Below are 25166 nucleotides of genomic sequence, written 5' to 3' on the forward strand. Positions count from 1 at the left end.
GATAATAACACAACAGAGTAAGCCATGGTGGGCAGAATGAGTCACATAAGACCTGTCAGAAGCTTTCATACTTCAAGGACCAGTTCCACGTTTCCTGCCCCGTGCACTGGATGGCTGTGCCAGCTCATACTTTCAGTCATCCTGTATGGCTCGTGTTACACCGTCGCCAAGGTAGCCCCTGCGGGCCGGCAACACATTTAACACGACACAGGACCGAGGTTGCCTATGCCCAAAAGCGTAAGCGATGGTAAACATCGGCTGTGTTGGAAACAGACATTCCGCGTACTACACTACTGGCCATTAAAATTGCTACACCACGAATATGACGTGCTACAGACGCGAAATTCAGCCGGCAGGAAGATTATGCTGAGATATGCAAATTATAAGTTTTTCAGAGCATTCACACAAGGCTGGCGCCGGTGGCGACACCTAGAACTTGCTGACATGAGGAAAGTTTCCAACCGATTTCTCATACATAAACAGCAGTTTACCGGCGTTGTCAGGTGAAACTTTGTTGTGATGCCTTGTGTAAGGAGGAGAAATGCGTACCATCACGTTTCCGACTTTGATAAAGGTCGGATTGTAGCCTATCGCGATTGCGGTTTATCGTATAGCGACATTGCTGCTCGCGTTGGTAGAGATCGAATGACAGAATATGGAATCGGTGGGTTCAGAAGGGTAATACGGAACGCCGTGCTGGATCCCAACAACCTCGTGTCACTAGCAGTCGAGATGACAGGCATCTTATCCGCATGGCTGTATCGGATCGTGCAGCCACGTCACGATCCCTGAGTCAACAGATAGGGGCTTTTGCAAGACAACAACCAAGGGCACGAACAGTTCGACGACGTATGTAGCAGCATGGACTATAAGCTCGGAGACCGTGGCTGCGGTTACCCTTGACGCTGCATCAGAGATAGGAGCACCTGTGATGGTGTACTCAACGACGAACCTCGGTGCACAAATGACAAAACGTCATTTTTTCGGATGAATCCAGGTTCTGTTTACAGCATCATGATGGTGGCATCCGTGTTTGGCGACATCGCGGTGAACGCACATTGGAAGCGTGGATTCGTCATCGCCATACTGGCGTATCACCCGATGTGATGGTATGGGATGCCATTGGTTACACGTCTCGGTCACCTCTTGTTCGCATTGACGGCACTTTGAACAGTGGCTCTACGCTTCATTCGATCCCTGCAAAACCCTACATTTCAGCAGGATAATGCACGTCCGTATGTTGCAGGTCCTGTACAGGCCTTTCTGGATACAGAAAATGTTTGTCTGCTGCCCAGGCCAGCATATTCTCCAGATCTCTCACCAACTGAAAACGTCTGGTCAATGGTGGCCGATCAACTGGTTCGTCACAATACGCCAGTCACTACTCTTGATGAACTGTGGTATCGTGTTGAAGTTGCATGGGCAGCTGTACCTGTACACGCCATCCAAGCTCTGTTTGCTCAATGCCCAAGCGTATCAAGGCCGTTATTACGGCCAGAGGCGGTTGTTCTGGGTACTGATGTCTCAGCAACTATGCACCCAAATTGCGTGAAAATGTAATCACATGTCAGTTCTAGTATAATATATTTGTCCAATGAATACCCGTTTATCATCTCCATTTTTTCTTGGTGTAGCAATTTTAATGGCCAGTAGTGTACTTCCTGCAGAGGGAGATCGAGATGGCCTGCAGCAAGTATTACTACACCAACATCTGATTGGCTGGCCAATACTATTTTAAGGCTAGAACCAGCACCGGACGTCAGTTCACGCTGAATACCGGCCTCAAGGACGTCTCCACTGAAGACTTCGTCTTCGCCATCGGAATAGGACTTGGAAGTAAATGTATGTGTGTTTCCACGGACTCTTGTGGGAAACTTAGAAATTATCTTTTGTTGTCTCTAGTAGGAAATTCTTACTGGCTTTTTGATTGTGACTTTTCGTTGTTATTCAGTCATTTCCATGTAGGATCACGTAAATAAAAGTTGTGTTGTAAAAACTTCCGTATTTTCAGTTGCAACACAAGTGGATCCCATCCTCGTCGCCACTTGTAACTGACAATTTGAAAGTTTTTACAACACAACGTGAGTCTACATGGAAATGACTGAATAACAACGAAAAGTGACAATCACAAAGCCAGTAAGAATTTCCTACTAGAGGCAACAAAAGATAACTGCTAATTCTCTCACAAGAGTCCGTGGAAACACACATACACTTAATTCCAAGTCCTATTCCGATGGCGAAGACGTAGTCTTCAGTGGAGACGTCCTTGAGGCCGGTATTCGGCGTGAATTGACGTCCGGTGCTGGTTCTAGCTTTAAAATAGTATTGGCCAGCCGATCAGACGTTGGTGTAGTAATACTTGCTGCAGGCCTTCTCGATCTCCCTCTGCAGGAAGTAGTACGCAGAATGTCTGTTTCCAAAACAGCCACCGAGCGAGGTGGCGCTGTGGTTAGCACACTGGACTCGCATTCGGGAGGACGACGGTTCAATCCCGCGTCCGGCCATCCTGATTTAGGTTTTCCGTGATTTCCCTAAATCGCTTCAGGCAAATGCCGGGATGGTTCCTTAGAAAGGGCACGGCCGATTTCCTTCCCCATCCTTCCCTAATCCGAGCTTGTGCTCCGTCTCTAATGACCTCGTTGTCGACGGGACGTTAAACGGTAATATCCTCCTCCTCCTCCAAAACAGCCAATGTTTACCATTGATTACCCCTTTGAGCACAGGCAACCTCGGTCCTGTGTCGTGTTAGATGTGTTGCCAGCCCGCAGGGGCTACCTTGACGACGGCGTAACAGCTCGGAGGTATGGTCTAAGGCGTCAGACAAAGCACTATCCCGACTGCAACGTCTCCAGAACAAAGTTTTCCGTGTCATCTCAGGTGCTATCAGATAGGTCCCCAACACACGCATAAGAGACTTCCTAGGCCAATCCACCATGTAGACACTTATTCAAGAAAAATCCACATACTTTTACGAAACAACATAAACTTCGCCCCACTTTCTCATACAAAACTTTGGGAACGAATCACCAGAAGCTTCCCACAAACGCCCAAAATTAACCTCTTTAGAGGCCAGTTACACATGCATAAAGCACCAAACTCAAGATTACACACAGAAAACACGCACACAATCCCAATCCCTCAGCTTCACGTAAGCCCCTAGGGCAGGGTTTCCCAACCTGTGGTCCGCCGGCTCCTTCTAGGGGGTCCGCGGCCACCTTTCACCAAATTGTGTAAAATAATGAGTAAAATTATTGAATAAAAATGTGAAAATCAAATTCATCACTATTTATTTTCGTGTGAAAAACATGTGTACTTTTACTTCAGGTCGTACCCCAAGCAGCCTTTGCTTTTCCTAAGTGAGAACGCATACACAGTTTATTGCCGGTGAATGCGGCTTCTCTGATCGACTGTTTAGCAACAATACGGGGGTAGTTTGTGAGCCGGCTCACGGCGCTAGATGTGCTGAAACCTTTTACGCATGCGCGGAGCGAGCTTTGTCGACCAATCACAGCGCTCGCTGGCACGTAGGCGGCCCCAGGCATCATTAAATGTTAAACTTGCCTTGTCAGTGCACTACCTAATAACTCGATTTTTGACCAGTTTATTACTTCTAACATGGATCAGTGGCTGAAGTCAGGATCATTGAAGAAGGCTGCAGTTTTTTCATCGCCTTCACAACATGGGAAGTTTCCAGTTGAAATGAATGAGGAGGGAGGACGACCAAAGGAAGCCTTTGCCTACATTTGAACATTTTTCTTCGGATTTGACGAAAAACCACACACACACACACACACACACACACACACACACACACACACACACACACGACTGTCACGAAATATGCATTTTCCTTACACAACAGTGCCAAATAGTGGAAGTGAACAGACCATAAGCAACAGCTTGTCAACAGCGAAGAGTTTGGACGTGACGTTGATTGCTCTTGGAGGAAGAAAGCTCCATCGTGTGAAATTTCAATTACCAAGTAATTTTAATCAGGCTATAGTGTGTTGAACAAAGGGAGTAAATCCACTAGTAAGTGTCTGGATACAGTGGCAATTCAAATTGGATCGTTAATTTCAAGTTGTTTTCATTCATCTCTAAACCAAAGACTATTGATACTTGGGGGGGGGGGGGGGGAGGGGTCATTGGGAACATGGCACCTGCATTAAGAAGCTTTCAGTTCCCATGGGTTTCGCTCTGAAATTTGAAGTTACTGTACTCTTGACTGACTAGGGGACCGCCATGGATTTTCGAGTGAAGAAGGGGTCCGCCAGCTGAAGAGGTTGGGAAGCCCTGCCCTAGGGCATTCCGAAGTCAGACGGGCACAGCCCAGTGGTACTTCGTACACAACCAGAACACCCATAGCCTCGTCGCCCCGTGCATTTCCCGCTGCTACCGGTACGCACCCTGTTTTCGCGAAGCTGGTCCAGAGGCGCGACAGCTGGTCAGTCAGTTTGCCTTCGAATGATCCTGGCTGCGGAGCGTCACCAAAAGCTTCCATAAAGACGGTGTAGCCGAAGCCCGCTCCGTGCACAGCGCCTGAAAAAATGAGAACAACATCAGGCATTCAGCGGCTTTCCTTCTTCGGTTGAATCGTTATTGTACACTCCTGGGCCCTGCTGGACCCCGTGATGCACAACAAGCGTCATTTCCCGGCTTTTCTTAAGCTTTCCTTTGCGCCCCCTACAACTTTCACTCTTTCAGAATGCCATCTATTCCGCTAGTCAGGCACAGGTGTTGGGTCATCTCCGGCTTTTTGTTATTGGTCAAATGTTTGAGCGGAGCGGAAACAAGACTTCTTAAATATCACTCAAAGGAGTTCTTGCCACTCAGGACCTAGCTATTTTGCGGACATTGAACTGTCAGAAATGCTTCCTTCGAATGAGGTACTAAATTTAGGATGTTCCGAGAACAGCAGACACTAGGCACGCAAATGAGGTGTCAGTTTAATTTTTCCGAGGCCTAGATATTTTGTGCACAGAAAGTTACATTGGTGCGGTATTTAACAATTAAAGTTGTTTCCTTCGAGTTAAGTAGTAAATTCAGAAAAATTAAAAAAAAAAGAATTGAAATTATATTGGCCAAATGTTTTGTGAAACGATCTGCTTAAAAGTAAAGCATAAAAGAGGTTAGAGAAACGTTTGAAACACCTTTGAATGACGCTTGAAATCAACTACAGCTAGTGATTGCGACATATGTTCCTCTAATTTATTTTATTTTGAAAAATTATTCCACAAATCATTTGGCCGAGTTTTTCAATTTTTTTTTTCTGCCAGGCAACTGCCAGGTAGTGAATTTTCTATGTAACAATTTTTTCATGTGGAATATCAACTTGTGTTACTTTTGCTTCAGTCAGGTCTTTCTTTACGGCAACGATCCAGTTTACTGATTAAAAGTACAGTTTACTGCGCGTTTTACAGAGTTCCTCAACCTGTCTACTTGATCTGGTTGCATTCATTTTTTTAACATGCGTATCCGAATATATGTCGGTAGGCCTATACATTTCAAATTCTTTATTTATTTTTATTCTGTACGTTTCTTCTTCAATATAATTTGGACTTAAATAAGTAAATGTCAGTTTCATTTCTCATTGTCAAATGGACTTTCATCTAGTGTATCAGATTTCGTTTATAAGTTAGTAAATATCCGGTTCAGGTAATAATTCAGTCTCCCTCAAGGGAGACATAACTAATAGAAGAATGGGCTCTAATGACCTTCACACAGCGTAACGAATTAAATGCATAGGTGATATGTTATTATAGTCTGTGATTTCCACTCCCATCATTATGTCAGTGTTCTAATACTAATTTTGCATTTCAGAAAAAAATATGTAATGAATACCACTTATGCGTGGTAACATCAAAATGAAAGAGGTTTTGTGTGCAGAAAAAAATCACTTCTAGAATTAGTACATAAAAAACAGTACCATCGTATTTCTTCTGCATATTTTTCAAGAACTCTCCCATCGGCCCCTGAAGAATTTGTTCACTTATGTGATGGCAGACAAAGAAGTAGGCGGGAGCCTCGGACTTCAGGCTGTGGAGTTTGGCCGCACGAACAGCGTGGTAGGTGAACATCAAATCGCCCAGAAGCTGAAACGAAAAGAAAGGTAAAGATACAATCAAAAAATATTAATATATAGTAACAATAGTCACACAGAACTGTTGCGCGAGACAGGGGCACCATGTCAACAGTTTAGCGGCCAAAACAAACTGGACTCCTCTATAACGGCATTTCGCACAGCTTTTACTATTCCTGGTTTGTATGTATTATTAGGGGTTCCCGAGGGATAAGCTGTAGATTCATTACTTTCTTCATCAAACCTTAACGATATGTCCACCGTCTCACCCGTCTGCAATTTTCGCTAATATTGTAACGGCCTTGTGTTCGATTGCAAAGTGAAGGAAACTGTGAATAGATATTAGGAAGTGTATGTCTGTGCGGCTGCATAGTCACGGCGAGAAGCGAATGGCCAGCGGTTAGCCGGTGGGTTTTCAGCCGTCGGCTCACGGAACTAGCATTCGAACGTTGAACGTCGACAGTGCCGAGTTTCTGCCTTCATAGCATCGGAAAGGCACGTTGGCGAGTCTTTCCGAACGCCCAGAGCAATATCTAGCAGGACTGATACTCTGAACGTTCGTTTAAACGTTGACCAATGAGATGGAAGAACGTCGCCTACGTCACATGAACGCCATCTCTCTTCAGTAAGGAGTCGGCGGCCGCCATATTGGCTTCCAGCTGAAGCCCATACCCAGAATGTTTCCGTAAGAGCGTACAAAAATGTAACAGCACATAAAGAATGCTCCACTGAAGAATTTGAGGTAGGGAACCTGGGAGAAACCAGCTTAAGGAGATATGAAAATAAAATTGCTACTGCTTTGTCTATCATTACTGTTTTCAAGCTTATTTACAGCCAACATGAGTACAAGTTTACACATACCTTCCTGTTTATTTACATGTACATTCTTTATTTCCTGCAATGAAACAAGGATGATGAGCCTTACTAGTAGGAAGTCACGATACAAGTTTTGCCCCCACACGGATCCTCTATGACCTCATTCCTTTCCCCAATCTGCTCCTGTTCCTCAAACATATCCGCATACTCTACACCTCCCGCCGCCTTGATCCCCCTCACGCCCTGGTTGCTCCTCTCCTCTCCCATCCCTGTCCCCTGCCACACCTTCACTGTTGTGTCCCCCCTACCCTCCATCTCTACACCCATCATCTCCTTTCTCAAGGTGGCTTCCATCAACTCCCCCTCCCGGATGATGCCCTCTCTCCCTCCATCTATCCCTCCTCTCAACTCTGATCTTCCCCCCCCCCTCCTTTCCTCTGTCCATTCCCTGGGCTCCCTCTTCCCTTCTTCCATCCTGTGTTTCTCCCCACCTAACCTCTCCCTACCTCCCTTCTCCCCCCGAGTCCTTTTGTATCCCCCTCCTCTGCCTTCCCCACTCCCTGTCGCGTCTGCCCAGCACCCCCCACCCATCTTATGGGTCCTCATCCTCCATCGGCTCCTTTCCCCCCTCCCCCCTTCGCTTTTCCTCTCCTTCCCCCCTTTTTTACTTTTCCATCATCTGTCCACTTTCCCCCCGGCTGCTCTCGGCTGTGGTATGTCACATTTGCCAACTTTTAGTACAGTGTTCCAGTGAATGTTCAGTGTTGTTGCGAACAGAAACCATGCTGTCGCTGGGTGTGCCTTTTATGTCTTTTGAGAACAGAAACCAGACTGTCGCCGTGTTTTTTAAATTGCCTGTCTATTATTTTACCTGTCTGCTTCGTATGTATTTTAGTAGCACCGTCACCCCTTTGTTCTCTGTTTTAAGTTCCACAATTTTTATCCGTGTTACTATTTAAGTCTCCGATCTTATCGCCTTTTTTTATTATTTATTCTCTTCATCTTATTCAAACAAAGTGTGTGGGCTGAAGAGCGGCATACTAAGCTGCTGCCAGCCCACCCCCTTCGGGGGGAATCGAAATTCAATAAAGGAAAACAAAAATACAAGTTTTGTTTACTTTGCTTGCCCTTAAGGTGGCTCTGTTGTATCGTGTGTACATTCATTACTCATTACTGTTCAGAGACGTACAGCACAATACGACTGAGCAGAACCGGTGCAGTTTCGTAGACTAACTGACATGCACTGTGCGTATGGGGAAGTACGTTGCAATGCTCTCGCTGCTGAAAGGCTGCACAGGGAACGATTTCATAACAGGCATCATCCGTCACGATGAGTGTTTATTTCTCTCAATCGAGCAATGCGGGAGACTGGTTCATTGGAAAGAATAAACGAGGGACCCCGCAACATGAGGATCACTCGAACACCCAATTTTGAAGAGGAGGTGGTGGAACGTGTTGCAGCGGACCCCTCTACAGGGTGAAAAGTATTTAAACCGACAAACTCTGGGAGGTTGTAGGGGCAATCAAATCAAATATTTTTCCCTAATGTCATTTTTTCCTATAAGGATTATTAAACCGGTGGAGGCCGTATTACGCTCTTTAGTTCTTAGAGGTCGTATTACGATCTTCAGTTGTTAGAGGGAGTATTGCGATCTTCAGTTATAGGCAACTGCTGTCCACCAGTGTAGTAGTGCGTTGTCTCTGTTTATTAATGGAGCGACACACCTGGAGTGAGTACACTGATACGGTTGGTGCGTACTACGTAGCGCACCACAACGGACGAGCTGCACAGCGTGTTTATCAACAACAATATGATGACTAACTGAAACCCTCAGCTGCCGACAGGTGTTGATATATCTCGATGTGAACAGCTGAAAATGTGTGCCCCGACCGGGACTCGAACCCAGGATCTCCTGCTTACATGGCAGACGCTCTATCCATCTGAGCCACCGAGGACACAGATGAATAGCAAGACTGCAGGGACTTATCCCTAGCACGCTTCCTGTGAGACTCACATGCCCAACTGTCCACAATTCTACCTATGTAATGTACCTTATAGAATGGGCCACGACTCGGACTACAATGCATTTAATTCTCTCGCTCGTGTGTGGTCAAATGAAAATAATAATCAAAGATCTCATGCTTGAGTAGAAATATTTAGCCAAGGCAGAAATATAGAAAAGGTTTATTTCATTTTTCAACTTAAATGTAACATGTTTCGGTATCAGTGTTTCTTACAGTTATTAACGTGATTAATAATTTTGCACAGGATTAATGTTTATTAAACAATCAATTTTCCAAAAAGCTATTTGATTTAAATTCAAAAATCAAAACCAAAAACCAAATTATCAATTAGTCTGAGAAAAGCCCACCACGTTACGACAACAAAATAAAAAGGAATATTTTATTATACAGAGGGGTTAAAAAATGTATCCACTGTTTAAAAGTCCATATCTGGCAAACTAATTGACGCAGTTGTCTCATCTTTGGTAGTGCAATAGTTTGTATTTCCGGCAATCGCCACACAAGCGTTGTATTGCGTTGTTTTGTTTTGTCAGTCGCCAGATAGTCAGTGCTTTGTTCTTAGTTGCACCTAGTTACTCGAGTAAACATGGCTGGCGCAAGGCTTACATTCGATGAAAGGAAGTCAGTTTTGAAATGGTATTTTAAGTACGAAAATATTAATGAGGTTCAACGGCGATGCCGAAATATCAAACAGAGCCACCGACACGATTAACGATTCGTCGCATTCGAGACAAATTTGAAGCCGAAGCCGAAGCCGAAGCTAACTCCCGTCGTGTGTTACAACCATTCACTCGCTCACCACAGAAGTCTGTGAGACAGTGTGCCCGTGAAACTGGAGTGAGTCGCTCAAGTGTTCGGCGAATTTTGAAGACAGCAAAGTGGAAGTTCTACATCCTACGATTGCTACACGCAATGAACGAGGACAACCCAAATCGTACAATGGAGTACTGCGAGTGGTTTACTAACATGGTGCGCAACGATGAAGAGTTTGCAGAGATGATTGTGTAGTCTGATGAGGCACAGTTCAAACTCAATGGTACAGTAAATCTATTGCATCTACTGGGCCGCCGAAAATCCGAACGTCCATGTAGACGATGTGCCAGGAGTATATGTGTGGAGTGGGTTGTCTCATCGCGGCTTCATTGGGCCATTCTTCTTTGACGGCGCAGTTACCGGTGAGGTGTACCTTCAGAAGCTTACAGACATCCATTTTACCTGCCATCCGAGACTTGTATGGAGACAGAAGAACTTACTTTCAACAAGATGGTGCCCCAGCCCACTACCAAAATCTCGACGAAAATTTACCAGAAAGATGGATAGGCCGTAGAGGTACTGTGGAGTATCCACCACGTTCCCCAGACCTAACTCCTCTGGACTTTTACCTGTGGGGAACACTAAAGGACGTCGTCTATCGACAAAAGCCACGCACGTTGGATGAACTTCGAGAATCCATCGTACATTCATGTGCAAACATCCAACTGAACACGTTGCAAACAGTAGTTCGTGCTGCAGTTCGGCGGCATCGTTTGTGTGTGGATGTTAATGGTGACCATTCCGAATACCTACAGTGATATCTTTAAGTTGGACTTTAAGCTACACTTTCACCAAAAATGAGACAAGTCCGTCAGTTAGTTTGCAAGTTATGGACTTTTAAACAGGGGATACATTTTTTTGGACCCCTCTGTATTTCCTCTCATTTAACGACGTTGTTTGTGTAACACGAGAACGTCCGCAACCTTCTCAGAGCTCTATTTCGTGGTGGGCGGACTGCAAGGGGAGGTCCTCTTCCATGGCCTGCGAGATAACCTGACCTGAATCCCCTCAATGATTTCCTATGGAGATATCTAAAGTCACTTGTGGATGAGACCCCAGTGGATACGGAGTTGCCAGGATGGTAGCTGCCTGTGATGTGATTCGAAGCACACCAGGAATATTTGTCAGGGTGCATTATAATCTTGTTCGCCGATGTCATGCTTGCATTGAGATTCTTGGCCATTGGTTTCAGCGCATTTTGTAAGATACAATACAAATGGTACGTTCACTGTGTCAGTGATGGTATTTGCAGTTAACTGTAACAAATGTAAATATGAAAGTACAAGTAATGTGATCTAATTCTGATTATTTCCATAAGCTGGCTTCCCCGTCCCTGGGCTTCCTACCTCAAATTGTTCAGTGAAACATCCTCTACGTCCTGTTGAATTTTTGCACGCTCTTACGCAAACACCCTGGCATTTCTAAGCATCAGGGAAGTGAAGATCTATCGATTTATTGCAATAAAATAACAGGAAACGACATATTCGTGATTAAATAATTATTGTAACTTGCGTACTATGAAAGTGTGTCGTCTCAAGCCAATGGCACACTGAGCTTCTACATCTACATTTAGGCTCCGCAAGCCACCCAACGGTGTGTGGCGGAGGGCACCTTACGTGCCACTGTCATTACCTCCCTTTCCTGTACCAGTCGCGATGTTTCGAGGGAAGAACGACTGCCGGAAAGCCTCCGTGCGCGCTCGAATCTCTCTGATTTTACATTCGTGATCTCCTCGGGAGGTATAAGTAGGGGGAAGCAATATATTCGATACCTCATCCAGAAACGCACCCTCTCGAAACCTGGACGGCAAGCTACACCGCGATGCAGAGCGCCTCTCTTGCAGTCTGCCACTTGAGTTTGCTAATGATCTCCGTAAAGCTATCACGCTTACCAAATAACCCTGAGACGAAACACGCCGATCTTCTTTGGATCTTCTCCATCTCCTCTGTCAACCCGATCTGGTACGAATCCCACACTGATGAGCAATACTCAAGTATAAGTCGAACGAGTGTTTTCTAGGTCACCTCCTTTGTTGATGGACTACATTTTCTAAGGACTCTCCCAATGAATCTCAACCTGGCACCCACCTTACGTCCATAAGAAACGCAATGTTATGGGTACAATTTGCTATAATTAAATGTATAACGTATCGACGATTAAAGCTTTCAAATAATAAAAAAAATATTATTATCTCTTTCGAGAGACGGAGAGATGCAAAGTATGGCCACGAAATAGACGTAGTTGGCATAGCGCATTCAGCAGAGTCGTAGAAGTGTAGGATATTGGCTGGTCTGATGCTACTTCGTGTCTCGCTGCACACAATTTTTTTTATTGTCCTTCGCGTCTTCTAATATGTTTTGTTATTAGTGTAATAAAAGTGTGTTCTGTAATATTCATTGTTACATACACATCAAAATAAGGTTTGCCTCACCCCGGTTCCCAGAACTCCTGATGATAGATGTTCACTGTGGACTTTGTATCACAGACGCAGTCCCTTGACTGTTCAGAAATGTCACTAAACCCGCTCAACCGTGCATGAGCAGCGCCTATTAGACGGAGGGGGTCCGACACACGAACAGTTCCAGTCATTCCAGGAGGTATATGGCTCGTTCAACCATGCCTAGTGTAAGTCGTGTATATTTCTATTGACTATTGTCAAATTATGGAAATGGAAGAGGATGTAGATGAAGACGAAATGGGAGATAAGATACTGCGTGAAGAGTTTGACAGAGCACTGAAAGACCTGAGTCGAAACAAGGCCCCGGGAGTAGACAACATTCCATTAGAACTACTGATGGCCTTGGGAGAGCCAGTCATGACAAAACTCTACCATCTAGTGAGCAAGATGTATGAGACAGGCGAAATACCCTCAGACTTCAAGAAGAATATAATAATTCCAATCCCAAAGAAAGCAGGTGTTGACAGATGTGAAAATTACCGAACTATCAGTTTAATAAGTCACAGCTGCAAAATACTAACGCGAATTCTTTACAGACGAATGGAAAAACTGGTAGAAGCGGACCTCGGGGAAGATCAGTTTGGATTCCGTAGAAATGTTGGAACACGTGAGGCAATACTAACCTTACGACTTATCTTAGAAGAAAGATTAAGAAAAGGCAAACCTACGTTTCTAGCATTTGTAGACTTAGAGAAAGCTTTTGACAATGTTAACTGGAATACTCTCTTTCAAATTCTGAAGGTGGCAGGGGTAAAATACAGAGAGCGGAAGGCTATTTACAATTTGTACAGAAACCAGATGGCAGTTGTAAGAGTCGAGGGGCATGAAATGGAAGCAGTGGTTGGGAAAGGAGTGAGACAGGGTTGTAGCCTCTCCACAATGTTATTCAATCTGTATATTGAGCAAGCAGTAAAGGAAACAAAAGAAAAATTCGGAGTAGGCATTAAAATTCATGGAGAAGAAGTAAAAACTTTGAGGTTCGCCGATGACATTGTAATTCTGTCAGAGACAGGAAAAGACTTGGAAGAGCAGTTGAACGGAATGGACAGAGTCTTGAAAGGAGGATATAAGATGAACATCAACAAAAGCAAAACGAGGATAATGGAATGTAGTCGAATTAAATCGGGTGATGCTGAGGGAATTAGATTAGGAAATGAGACACTTAAAGTAGTAAAGGAGTTTTGCTATTTAGGGAGTAAAATAAATGATGATGGTCGAAGTAGAGAGGATATAAAATGTAGACTGGCAATGGCAAGGAAATCGTTTCTGAAGAAGAGAAATTTGTTAACATCGAGTATAGATTTAAGTGTCAGTAAGTCGTTTCTGAAAGTATTTGTATGGAGTGTAGCCATGTATGGAAGTGAAACATGGACGATAACTAGTGTGGACAAGAAGAGAATAGAAGCTTTCGAAATGTGGTGCTACAGAAGAATGCTGAAGATAAGGTGGGTAGATCACGTAACTAATGAGGCGGTATTGAATAGGATTGGGGAGAAGAGAAGTTTGTGGCACAACTTGACTAGAAGAAGGGATCGGTTGGTAGGACATGTTTTGAGGCATCAAGGGATCACAAATTTAGCATTGGAGGGCAGCGTGGAGGGTAAAAATCATAGAGGGAGACCAAGAGATGAATACACTAAACAGATTCAGAAGGATGTAGGTTGCAGTAGGTACTGGGAGATGAAGAACCTTGCACAGGATAGAGTAGCATGGAGAGCTGCATCAAACCAGTCTCAGGACTGAAGACCACAACAACAACAATTGTCAAATCACAATTTATGAAAGATGTTTATATTTTATTAATAGGATTAAGTAGGAATAATTAATATTTGTCATGTTGGAAATAATTGTGGTAGCAGGGAATGTCTGCACCAAAGTATTGTTGCCAAGAGAGGCCGCAAATTGATATAATTTTAAGAAAATAGCGGGAATGACCGCGCATTGATAAATTTTGTAATGGTAGCAGGGATTGTCTGCACCAGAAAGCACTGTTGGCAGGAGAGACCGCACTTTAGCGTTCGTAGGAAGTCAGTAGTAAGCGAGATGTGAAGCGAGTCGGTAGCAGGTCTGAAGCGAGAGGATGAGAGGAGCGGTGTGCCTTCCAGCCACCAGCTATGATTTACAAGAGATTATAGACAGATGTACAGAGACATCAGGTGACTATTATCATAAGAGAAACTAATATTATTGAATTATTTTCTTTGCGAAACTCAAGACTACTGAAGGTATGTTTGCGCAATGCTAGTTGTAAGATTATTGTAAAAAGTAAGTCCCATTTGAACGTTTATATTATCATTTCATTACCAGCAGTAAATATTTGAAGAAACGTTTTCAGAATATAATTAATTTTTGCCAGCAATGTTGCATTACTGATTATAATCCATCCCAAAAACCATGAACGTAAAACTTTGCAAAACAATTTTATTGTTGTCAAGAAAAAGTGTATGAATTACGTAACTTCAGTTAATTAAAGAATAACGTCAGCTTTGCTATTAAAGAATAACGTGAGCTTTGGTAATAAATACAGCCACTTATTATGACGGCCCACCAGCAGTTAATATAGTAAACCAGAGTAAGTATATTCAAGTCGCAGTTCGATGTAGCAGTCAGATGGCGATCCAGTAACAGTAAGAAAGGTAAGGAACAGTTTTGGGTTATTGCAGATAACGACTGAGGGCCACGACGACGACACATTCTATGTTTCGTCGAAACAATCAGGAAATCAGTTTTAATAAGCAGCAATTAAATTTGTATGCGAAGATTGAGAGAGAGAATAAATTTCAAAGGGAAGATTTCATTTGTTATTATTAAGCAAGAGATAGAAATCCTAAGGAAAGGTTTCATAGGTTACTGTAGAAGGGAAAGTTGCGGAACAAAAGAGATATGGAGGAGACGGGAAGGTTTCACTAGGTGGTCAATAGCGCGGTTCGATAGCGTCCGCATTGTTACTTTATGCCAAGAAGGGCTCTCAACAGGCAAGTGTCCAGTCGTCTCGGAGTGAACCAAAGCAATGTCGTTCGGACATGGTGGAGGTACAGAGAGACAGGAACTGTCGATGACATGCCACGCTCAGGCCGCCCAAGGGCTACTACTGCAGTGGATGATCGCTACCTACGGATTATAGCTCGGAGGAACCCTGACAGAAACACAACCATGTTGAATAACACACAACGATATTCACAAGACTTACGTAAAAACAAATCCACGATTAATTTTCTAACCATTAGTCTACACAGTAAAATACACACGTACAGTTCACTTCTTTGCAGAAGCACGTGAACAAAAAATAAACACTAAATTAATTTACAGTTTATCACACAAGTGCTGCTGCCGCTGCTGCTCTGATGGGGAGAGTAACTGTTCCTATGAAATTATATTCCAGGAAAACGTTTTTAGAATCAAATACTTATTCAGAAAGACAGAGCAGAACTTCGCTTGATCACACTTAACATTGGGCTGAACAATAGCATGCTTCCAGAATGTTTCATTCTGGAAACCTTCCAGGCTGCGGCTAGTCCATGTCTCCGCAATATCCTTCCTTCCAGGGGAGCCTGCAGGAGAGCTTCTGTGAAGTCTGGAAGGTAGGAGACGAGGTACTGGCGGAATTAAAGCTGTGAGGACGGGGCGTGAGTCGTGCTTGGGTAGCTCTGATGGTTGAGCACTTGCCCGCGAAAGGCAAAGGTTCCGAGTTTGAGTCTCGGTCCGGCACATAGTTTTAACCCACCAGAAAGTTTCAGTACTGTATTTAACAAAGTGATCAATGATTTAAGAAGGGTACAATGTTAACACAGTATTTCTCTGAAAAACAAACAGCTTAATCAGTTAATATGTTAATGCATTACTCAGAGATGTGGGGTGAGATTTATCTCAGCTCTGAGCAAGTGACCTGACTGACAATATCATTCCTATAAATTATGTGCGCAGTACTGCATTCTTACCTAAGACTTCTTCTCTTCCAAAAGTTACATTATTCAAAATCTATATTCTCTTCACTTTCTAATATATGCATCTTATTCATCCTTGCTGCCCTTTACTATCAATCTTTCTTCATGTAATAGGTGCAATGACAAATCAACGCAGCACTACTGAATAGTCCATCACCTACCATACTTCAACTAAGGATGTATCAGATTGCGCAGAGGCAAAGACTGCCACGACAAGACGAAACATTGCTTTACAGCAACACAATTTGCTCTCTCTCTCTCTCTGACATGCACATCGATAACATACATAAATCAGTATGACATGTCGCCAGAAAATACCCCTGATCTGTACCCACCGGAACACGTATCGGGCGCCAGCTGCGTGCTCGCAAACCACCGTTCTGTAATTTGTGGAAATTTAGTGACCTGTAAGTAGACATCTGGTGCCGCATACTTCTGGGAACGTATCAAGGACTTGTAGAACCCATCTCAATCAGAATTCAGTATGACATGACCGCCTTACTGCGAGCCAGCAAATACCCCTGATCTGTACCCATTGGAACACGTGTCGAGCGCCAGCTGCGTGCTCGCAAACCACCGTTCTGTAATTTGTGTAAATTTAGTGACCTGTAAGTAGACATCTGGTGCTACATACTTCTGGGAACGTATCAAAGACTTGTAGAACCCATGTCAATCAGAATCGCCGCTGTACTGTGTTTCAAAAGTGGAACAAAACGCTATCAAACGGGCGGTCATAATGTTTCGGCTCATCGGTGTGTATGTTACCTTGGTGTCTTGACTCACCTCTCTTTTAAATGATAAAGATTTGTGAGGCCACTGTTACTTGCAGCATGAGGAAAAGCTGTAAGCATGAAACAAACTGATTATTTCAATAGAGAAAGAACCTCTGCAGGAAAATTACATCCCTCCAGAAATTTACACCCACTGTCGATCAATGTCCACAAAAGACTGTTCCTCTCTCGTGCCAATCTGTTATTCACAGGATGCCTCATACATCAGCGTGCACAACTGTTTGTTATATACATCCCTGTATATGCGTCCCTCTACAATTTTTGCCATCTCCGGCCCTCTCCAGTACCATGGCGTTCCCTGATGTCTTAATAGCTATCCAGTGATCGTTTTTCTTCTTCTAGATAGTATTTCCCACATATTTATTGCCTCCTTGGTTCTGTAGAGCGCTTCCTCATTTCATGTCTCACCAGTCCACGGCAAATACGGCATGTTTCTGGAACACCTCCACCTTCTCTCATTTTCGTTTCCCTGCACTCCATCATTCACTTCCCAACAGTGCTCTACCCCACGTGGACGTTTTTTCATTCCAAATGGCGGCTTGTGTTTGATACAGACAGGCATCTTTTGGAAAACCCCCAGCTAAAACGTTTTCGTAACCAGAGCCGCGACTCGTCAATCAAGCATCTCCTCAATTGACACAAAAGGGCTGAGTGCAGTCCGATTGCCAACAGTGCTCGCCAGACCCACACGGTCACGCCTTCAAGTGCTAGCGACCCCCGAGAGCGCTTAGCTTTGGTGATCTGATGAAAACCAGTGTTACCACTGCGGCAAGGCCGTTGGCAGAGATAGGAAGTAGTAACCATAAATTAAAAATTTACCGAAGAGACTCATTTACTGACACATTCATCACGGCTCCTTCTCTGATTTAATCAGTAAACTGGATCGTTGCCGTAAAGAAAGACCTGACTGAAGCAAAAGTAACACAAGTTGATATTCCACATGAAAAAATTGTTACATAGAAAATTCACTACCTGGCAGTTGCCTGGCAGAAAAAAAAGTGCAGCACAGATTAACCAGGCAGCCTTTGCATTGGTTGACGTTGCTGCAGATTTTGCTTGTCATTTACGAGGTGTTCAAAAAGCCTCTCCGCAGTGCTGGATGATTGTTAGCCACGAGTGCCGTATGAATTGTTCGCCTGCCTGGGATTCTCGACGAAACAATAAACGCACAGCAATACTGCAGTGATATTCTGTACCCATTCATAGGAGAACTTGCGTTAAGTTCTATTGACACACAGTCAGCATGGCTTTAGAAAACATCATTCATGTGAAATACAACTATCTCTTTATTCACGATTCCGTATTCTTGGATTTCCGGAAGGCCTCTGATACTGTACCACACAAGCGGCTCGTATGAAATTGCTTGCTTGTGGAATATCGTCTCAGTTATGTGACTGGATTTGTGATTTCCCGTCAGAGAGGTCACAGTTCGTAGTAATTGACGGAAAGTCATCGAGTAAAACAGAAGTGATTTTTGGCTTTCCCCAAGGGTAGTGTTATAGGCCCTTTGCTGTTCCTTATGTATATCAACGATTTTTGAGACAATCTGAGCAGCCGTCTTCGGTTGCTTGCAGATGACGCTGTCGTTTATCGACTAATAAAGTCATCAGAAGACCAAAACAAACTGCAAAACGATTTAGAAAAGATATCTGAATGGTGCGAAAAGTGGCAGTTGACCCTAAATAACGAAAAGTGTGAGGTCATCCACATGAGAAAAGGAACTCGCTAAACTTCGATTAGACGATAAATCAGTCTAATCTAAAAGCCGTAAATTCAACTAAATACCTAGATATTACAATAACGAACAACTTAAATTGGAAGGAAGACATAGAAAACGTTGTGGGGAAGGCTAACCAAAGACTGCGTTTCATTGGCAGGACACTTAGAAAATGTAACAGACCTACTAAGGGGACTCCCTACACTACGCTCGTCCGTCCTCTTTTAGAATACTGCTGTGCAGTGTGGGATCTTTGCCAGATAGGACTGACGGAGTACATCGAAAAAGTTCAAAGAAAGGCAGCACGTTTTGTACGCGAAATATGGGAGAGAGTGTCACTGAAATGATACAGGATATGGGCTGGACATCATTAAAAGAAAGGCGTTCTTCGTTGCGACGGAATCTTCTCACGAAATTCCAATCACCACCTTTCTCCTCCGAATTCGAAAAAATTTTGTTGACACGGACCTACATAGGGAGGAACGATTATCAAGATAAAATAAGGGAAATCAGAGCTCGTACGGAAAGACACAGGTGTTCATTCTTTCTGCGCGTTATACGAGATTGGAATAATAGAGAATTGTGAAGGTGGTTCGATGAACCCTGTGCCAGGCACTTAAATGTGATTTGCAGAGTATCCATGTAGATGTAGATGTAGAAGTGAAATACTGAACGGTTATTTTCAGCAAGATGGTTCAAAGGCTCTGAGCACTATGGGACTTAACTACTGAGGTCATCAGTCCCCTAGAACTTAAAACTACTTAAACCTAACTAACCTAAGGACATCACACACATCCATGCCCGAGGCAGGATTCGAACCTGCGACCGTAGCGGTCACGCGGTTCCAAACTGAAGCGCTTAGAACCGCACGGCCACACCGGCCGGCAGCAAGATGGTGCAACCGCGCATACAGCTCGCGTTTCAGTGTCACTGCTTGCTGATGTTTTTGGTGATCGCATAATTTCACAGGGACTTTGGCCTACATGATCGCCTGACCTAACACCACCTGACGTTTTCTACTGGGGTGCAGGAAAGCAACTGTCTATAAAAGCAGTGCAAAATCCATCTATGAATTGAAAACTGCAATATCCACTTTCACTGCTTCTGTTACAGAAGAAATGTTACAGCTTGTGTTTGGAAACATGATTAGACGAATTGAACTGGGGGGACAGTTGCAACATTTCATGTGAAAATTTGTAAGTATACATGAATATCCAATAAATTGATAACTTGTATCACTGAGTTTCATTTCGGTATATTCACTGCGGCATACGACACGTGCAGCTAACAATCATACGGCACTCCGGAGAGGATTTTTGAACAGCCCGCAGTAATGTGGATACCAGTGCTGTGCAGCTCACGCTAGTAGCTTTTGAGTCTATTAGCGGGGCTGCGGGGTGAGACTGGTGGTCCTCATGGGAATTGTTATCTGAATGGAGCTATTGCCGATATTTACCATTTCTGTTAAGGCCGCAGTAGTGGGTGGATTGAAATTCGTTTGCGAGGGAAGGTGTGAATGATAACAGTTTTAGAACGCTGTGGAACAAATATATCCTTCAGCCTTGAATATCTGCAATTAGAGTGTGCCCCAGTGTGGTGTGCGTACTGTAAGACCTTTGGTACACACACCATCAAATTATTTGACTTGTCGCTCTAACGAAGTAGGCGAGTGTCAGCAATATGTCTCGTGGTCTTATCGTGGCGTGTTTATCTTCTGCCGTTAGGTCAGACAATAGAAATGCCACTTGCACGCTTAGAGTAGCAGATTGACGGTGACCAATTTTAAACAGAACTTGATTAAGTGCTCTACCATCTGAGCTACCGAAGCACGACTCACGCCCGGTCCTCACAGCTTTACTTCTGCCAGTATCTCAGATGGTAGAGCACTTGCCCGCGAAAGGCAAAGGTCCCGAGTTCGAGTCTCGGTCGGGCACACAGTTTTAATCTGCCAGGAAGTTTCATATCAGCACACACTCCGCAGCAGAGTGAAAATCTCATTCTGGAAACATCCCCCAGGCTGTGGCTAAGCCATGTCTCCGCAGTATCCTTTCCTTCAGGAGTGCTAGTTCTGCAAGGTTCGCAGGAGAGCTTCTGTAAAGTTTGGAAGGTAGGAGACGAGATACTGGCAGAAGTAAAGCTGTGAGGACCGGGCGTGAGTCGTGCTTCGGTAGCTCAGATGGTAGAGCACTTGCCCGCGAAAGGCAAAGGTCCCGAGTTCGAGTCTCGGTCGGGCACACAGTTTTAATCTGCCAGGAAGTTTCATATCAGCGCACACTCCGCTGCAGAGTGAAAATCTCATTCTGGGAACTTGATTAATTTTCACACACATTTATTAAAATAATAAAAAGCATAGAAATTACTTAACTTGATTCTGGATGCTGTTTACAATTGACAATCTGAAGTTCTTTTGATCTTGGTACGTTAATCTTATTCTCACATATCTCTGATACTTGACAAAGTGTCTGTTCATTTATCTTCATGGCTATGTACAGGAATATGGCAATCTTATTAGGTGCAGAATGAAACTTGACTATAGACTGGTACAGAGTAATGCAGACTGGTACGGACTGGTGCAGACAAATGTAGACTAACTAATCGGAGGTCTGTACACACGTTATAATACCTCGCGCGTTCAGGTATCACTGCGCGAGTGTGATCCGCGAGGAGAAAAGGTTCTACGTTAGCAGCAATCTCATTGGCTGCGTTACATATTAATACGCGGATCGGCGGAAGCAGAATTTGGTCCGTCTCTATGACAGCGCCATCTCGTAGTGCGGAGACGGACGAGCGCTGCGCCTGCGCTGTTGTGCTTAGCGGGGCGCGCTCTAGTGGGAAAGTTGTGTACGCGCTGACTACCCGGAACTATGTACACGACACCCAGTGACCCAAGTGGTTTGTCGATTCTGGTTGTTGTTGAAATAAATAGTTGTTAAGGTATCATAACGGGGATAATTCCCCAGCCCCAAACTCGAGAACTGCTCTTGGGTTCGTGCTCGGGTTACAAGCAGTTTGCCGCAGAGCGTGGTTACTGGGTTATAGGGTTATGCGAGTTCGCTACAGTCGAAATCGGTATGGTTACTGGTGTGGTCGATTTGATGGCATCGCAGGGAAACTGTTTAAACCCACAACACGGAGCTATGGCTGATTCGAAACCGTAGTGTCTGCGTAAGGAGGAACTGATTTATAAAATTAAAATTACAGGGGCTAAATCCCAGGGTACTGTCTCGGAGATGTTGGATAGGTGAAGGAGGTCGAGTTGAAACCACTGGTCGTGTTGCCCAAGGAGGGACAAGAGATAGAATCTGCACTTCCAGTCATCGAGAAGACGTTGGAAGAGCTTGATATTTGTCGTGAGCGATTGGTTGATAGTGTTCCATCCGCAGGTCAAGTTGGAAAGCTGGAACATTACAGGACTTATAATAGATCGCAGTTGGTGGAACTGCAAGACAGTATTTCAAGTTGTATCTGTGGTGGGCTGGTTTTAGATCAGGGTATGGAGAAGAAGGTTTGATAGATAACACAGTAAGGAAATCTGGCTTTAGTAACTTCAGTAATTTGTTGAATCCGCTTCAAGGCTTTCTGCAGAAGTTGAGTGAATTTTCAATAAGTTCCGTTCCACAGGTAGACAGATAGATAGATAGATATCCGGCGATCACAGGCACTGCAGACCACGCGCTGCTTCCTGTGTTGTGCCCGGTTCCTCCAGGTGTCTTCAATTCCCAGGGCTGCTAGGTCCTTCGCCAGGTCGTCCAACCAGCGCTGCCTTGGTCGTCCAATGGGGCGTTTGGTGTTTGGTTTCCCCGCTAGTGCCATCTTCGCCTGTCTTACATCCAGCATACGGGCTACATGGCCCATCCATTGTATTCTTTTGCTCTTTATCTTCTGTAGGACAGTTGGTTGTCGCATCTGAAGGTAGATTTCCTCGTTTTTGCTCCTCCTCCATTCTCCGTTACCTAAAACAGGTCCCCATATCTTCCTCGTTACTCTTCTTTCAAATATTGATAGTTTTTCCATTGTCGATTAGTCATGCTCCATGTTTCTGAACCGTACATTACTGCTGCGCATATCACTGTGTCGTAGATTTTTATGTAGTGTTAACTGTGATCGATTTAGAGCCAAGCGTCTCTCTCACGGAATGCATACATTTCGTTCCCACTGCAATTCTTTCCTTGATGTCCATTTTTATGTTATTATCCGTAGTAAACCAAGATCCCAAGTATTTCAACTGGTCTTGACCCCCCCCCCCCCCCCCCCCCCCATGAACCATGGACCTTGCCATTGGTGGGAAGGCTTGCGTGCCTCAGCGATACAGATGGCCGTACCGTAGGTGCAACCACTACGGAGGGGTATCTGTTGAGAGGCCAGACAAATGTGTGGTTCCTGAAGAGGGGCAGCAGCCTTTTCAGTAGTTGCAGGGGCAACAGTCTGGATGATTGACTGATCTGGCCTTGTAACAATAACCAAAACGGCCTTGCTGTGCTGGTACTGCGAACGGCTGAAAGCAAGGGGAAACTACAGCCGTAATTTTTCCCGAGGGCATGCAGCTTTACTGTATGGTTAAATGATAATGGCGTCCTCTTGGGTAAAATATTCCGGAGGTAAAATAGTCCCCCATTCGGATCTCCGGGCGGGGACTACTCAAGAGGACGTCGTTATCAGGAGAAGGAAAACTGGCGTTCTGCGGATCGGAGCGTGGAATGTCAGATCCCTTAATCGGGCAGGTAGGTTAGAAAACTTAAAAAGGGAAATGGATCGGTTAAAGTTAGATATAGTGGGAATTAGTGAAGTTCGGTGGCAGGAGGAACAAGACTTTTGGTCAGGTGAATTCAGGGTTATAAATAAAAAATCAAATAAGGGTAATGCAGGAGTACGTTTACTAATGAATAAAAAAATAGGAGTGCGGGTAAGCTTCTACAAACAGCATAGTGAACGCATCATTGTGGCCAAGATAGACACGAAGCCCATACCTACTACAACCTGCCAACTAGCTCTGCCGATGATGAAGAAATAGATGAAATGTATGACGAGATAAAAGAAATTATTCAGGTAGTGAAGAGAGACGAAAATTTAATAGTCATAGGTGACTGGAATTCGAGTGTAGCGAAAGGGAGAGAAGGAAACATAGTAGGTGAATATGGATTGGGGGGAAAGAAATGAAAGAGGAATCCGTTTGGTAGAATTTTGCACAGAGCATAACTTAATCATAGCTAACACTTGGTTCAAGAATCATAAAAGAAGGTTGTATACATGGGAGAATCCTGGAAATACTAGAAGGTATCAGATAATTATATAATGGTAAGAAAAATATTTAGGAACCCGGTATTAAATTGTAAGACATTTCCAGGGGCAGATGTGGACTCTGACCACAATCTATTGGTTATGAGCTGTAGATTAAAACAAAAGAAACTGCAAAAAGGTGGGAATTTAAGGAGATGGGATCTGGGCAAACTGATTAAACCAGAGGTTGTACAGAGTTTCAGGGAGAGTATAAGGGAACAATTGTCACAAATGGGGGAAAGAAATACAGTAGAAGAAGAATGGGTAGCTCTGAGGGATGACGTAGTGAAGGCAGCAGAGGATCAAGTAGGTAAAAAGTCGAAGGCTAGTAGAAATCCTTGGGTAACAGAAGAAATATTGAATTTAATTGATGAAAGGAGAAAAATAAAAACGCAGTAAATGAAGCAGGCAAAAAGGAATACAAACGTCTCAAAAATGAGATCGACAGGAAGTGCAAAATGGCTAAGCGGGGATGGCTAGAGGACAAATATAAGGATGTAGAGGCTTATCTCACTAGAGGTAAGATAGATACTGCCTACAGGAAAATTAAAGAGACCTTTGGAAGAAAGAGAACCACTTGGATGAATATCAAGAGCTCAAGTGGAAACCCAGTTCTAAGCAAAGAAGGGAAAGCAGAAAGGTGGAAGAGGGCCTATACAAGGGCGACGTACTTGAGGACAATATTCTGGAAATGGAAGAGAATGAAGATGAAGACGAAATGGGAGATACAATACTGCGTGATGAGTTTGACAGAGCACTGAAAGACCTAAGCCGAAACAAGGCCCCGGGAGTAGACAACATTCCATTAGAACTACTGACGGTCTTGGGAGAGCCAGTCCTGACAAAACTCTACCATCTGGTGAGCAAGATGTATGAGACAGGCGAAATACCCTCAGACTTCAAGAAGAATATAGTAATTCCAATCCCAAAGAAAACAGGTGTTGACAGATGTGAAAATACCGAACAATCAGTTTAATAAACCACAGCTGCAAAATACTAACGCGAATTCTTTACAGACGAATGGAAAAACTAGTAGAAGCCAACCTTGGGGAAGATCAGTTGGGATTCCGTAAAATATTGGAACACGTGAGGCAATATTGACCTTACGACTTATCTTAGAAAATAGATTAAGGAAAGGCAAACCGACGTTTCTAGCATTTGTAGACTTACAGAAAGCTTTTGACAATGTTGACTGGAATACTCTCTTTCAAATTCTAAAGGTGGCAGGGGTAAAATACAGGGAGTG

General features: G+C 44.0%; 1 protein-coding gene across 1 annotated transcript in view; it reads right to left on the minus strand.

Moving 5' to 3' along the window:
• LOC126210120 (esterase FE4-like) overlaps positions 1-25166 on the minus strand; it is a 191939-nt gene that overhangs the window by 22919 nt on the left and 143854 nt on the right. Inside the window, exons 8-9 of the mRNA XM_049939263.1 lie at positions 5927-6092; positions 4407-4539 (exon numbers count right to left, since the gene is read on the minus strand). Coding sequence (XP_049795220.1) covers positions 4407-4539; positions 5927-6092 — 299 coding nt within the window. The remainder of the gene's footprint in view (positions 1-4406; positions 4540-5926; positions 6093-25166) is intronic.

The sequence above is a fragment of the Schistocerca nitens genome, chromosome 10 (assembly GCF_023898315.1).
Source record: "Schistocerca nitens isolate TAMUIC-IGC-003100 chromosome 10, iqSchNite1.1, whole genome shotgun sequence".
Classification (NCBI taxonomy): domain Eukaryota; kingdom Metazoa; phylum Arthropoda; class Insecta; order Orthoptera; family Acrididae; genus Schistocerca; species Schistocerca nitens.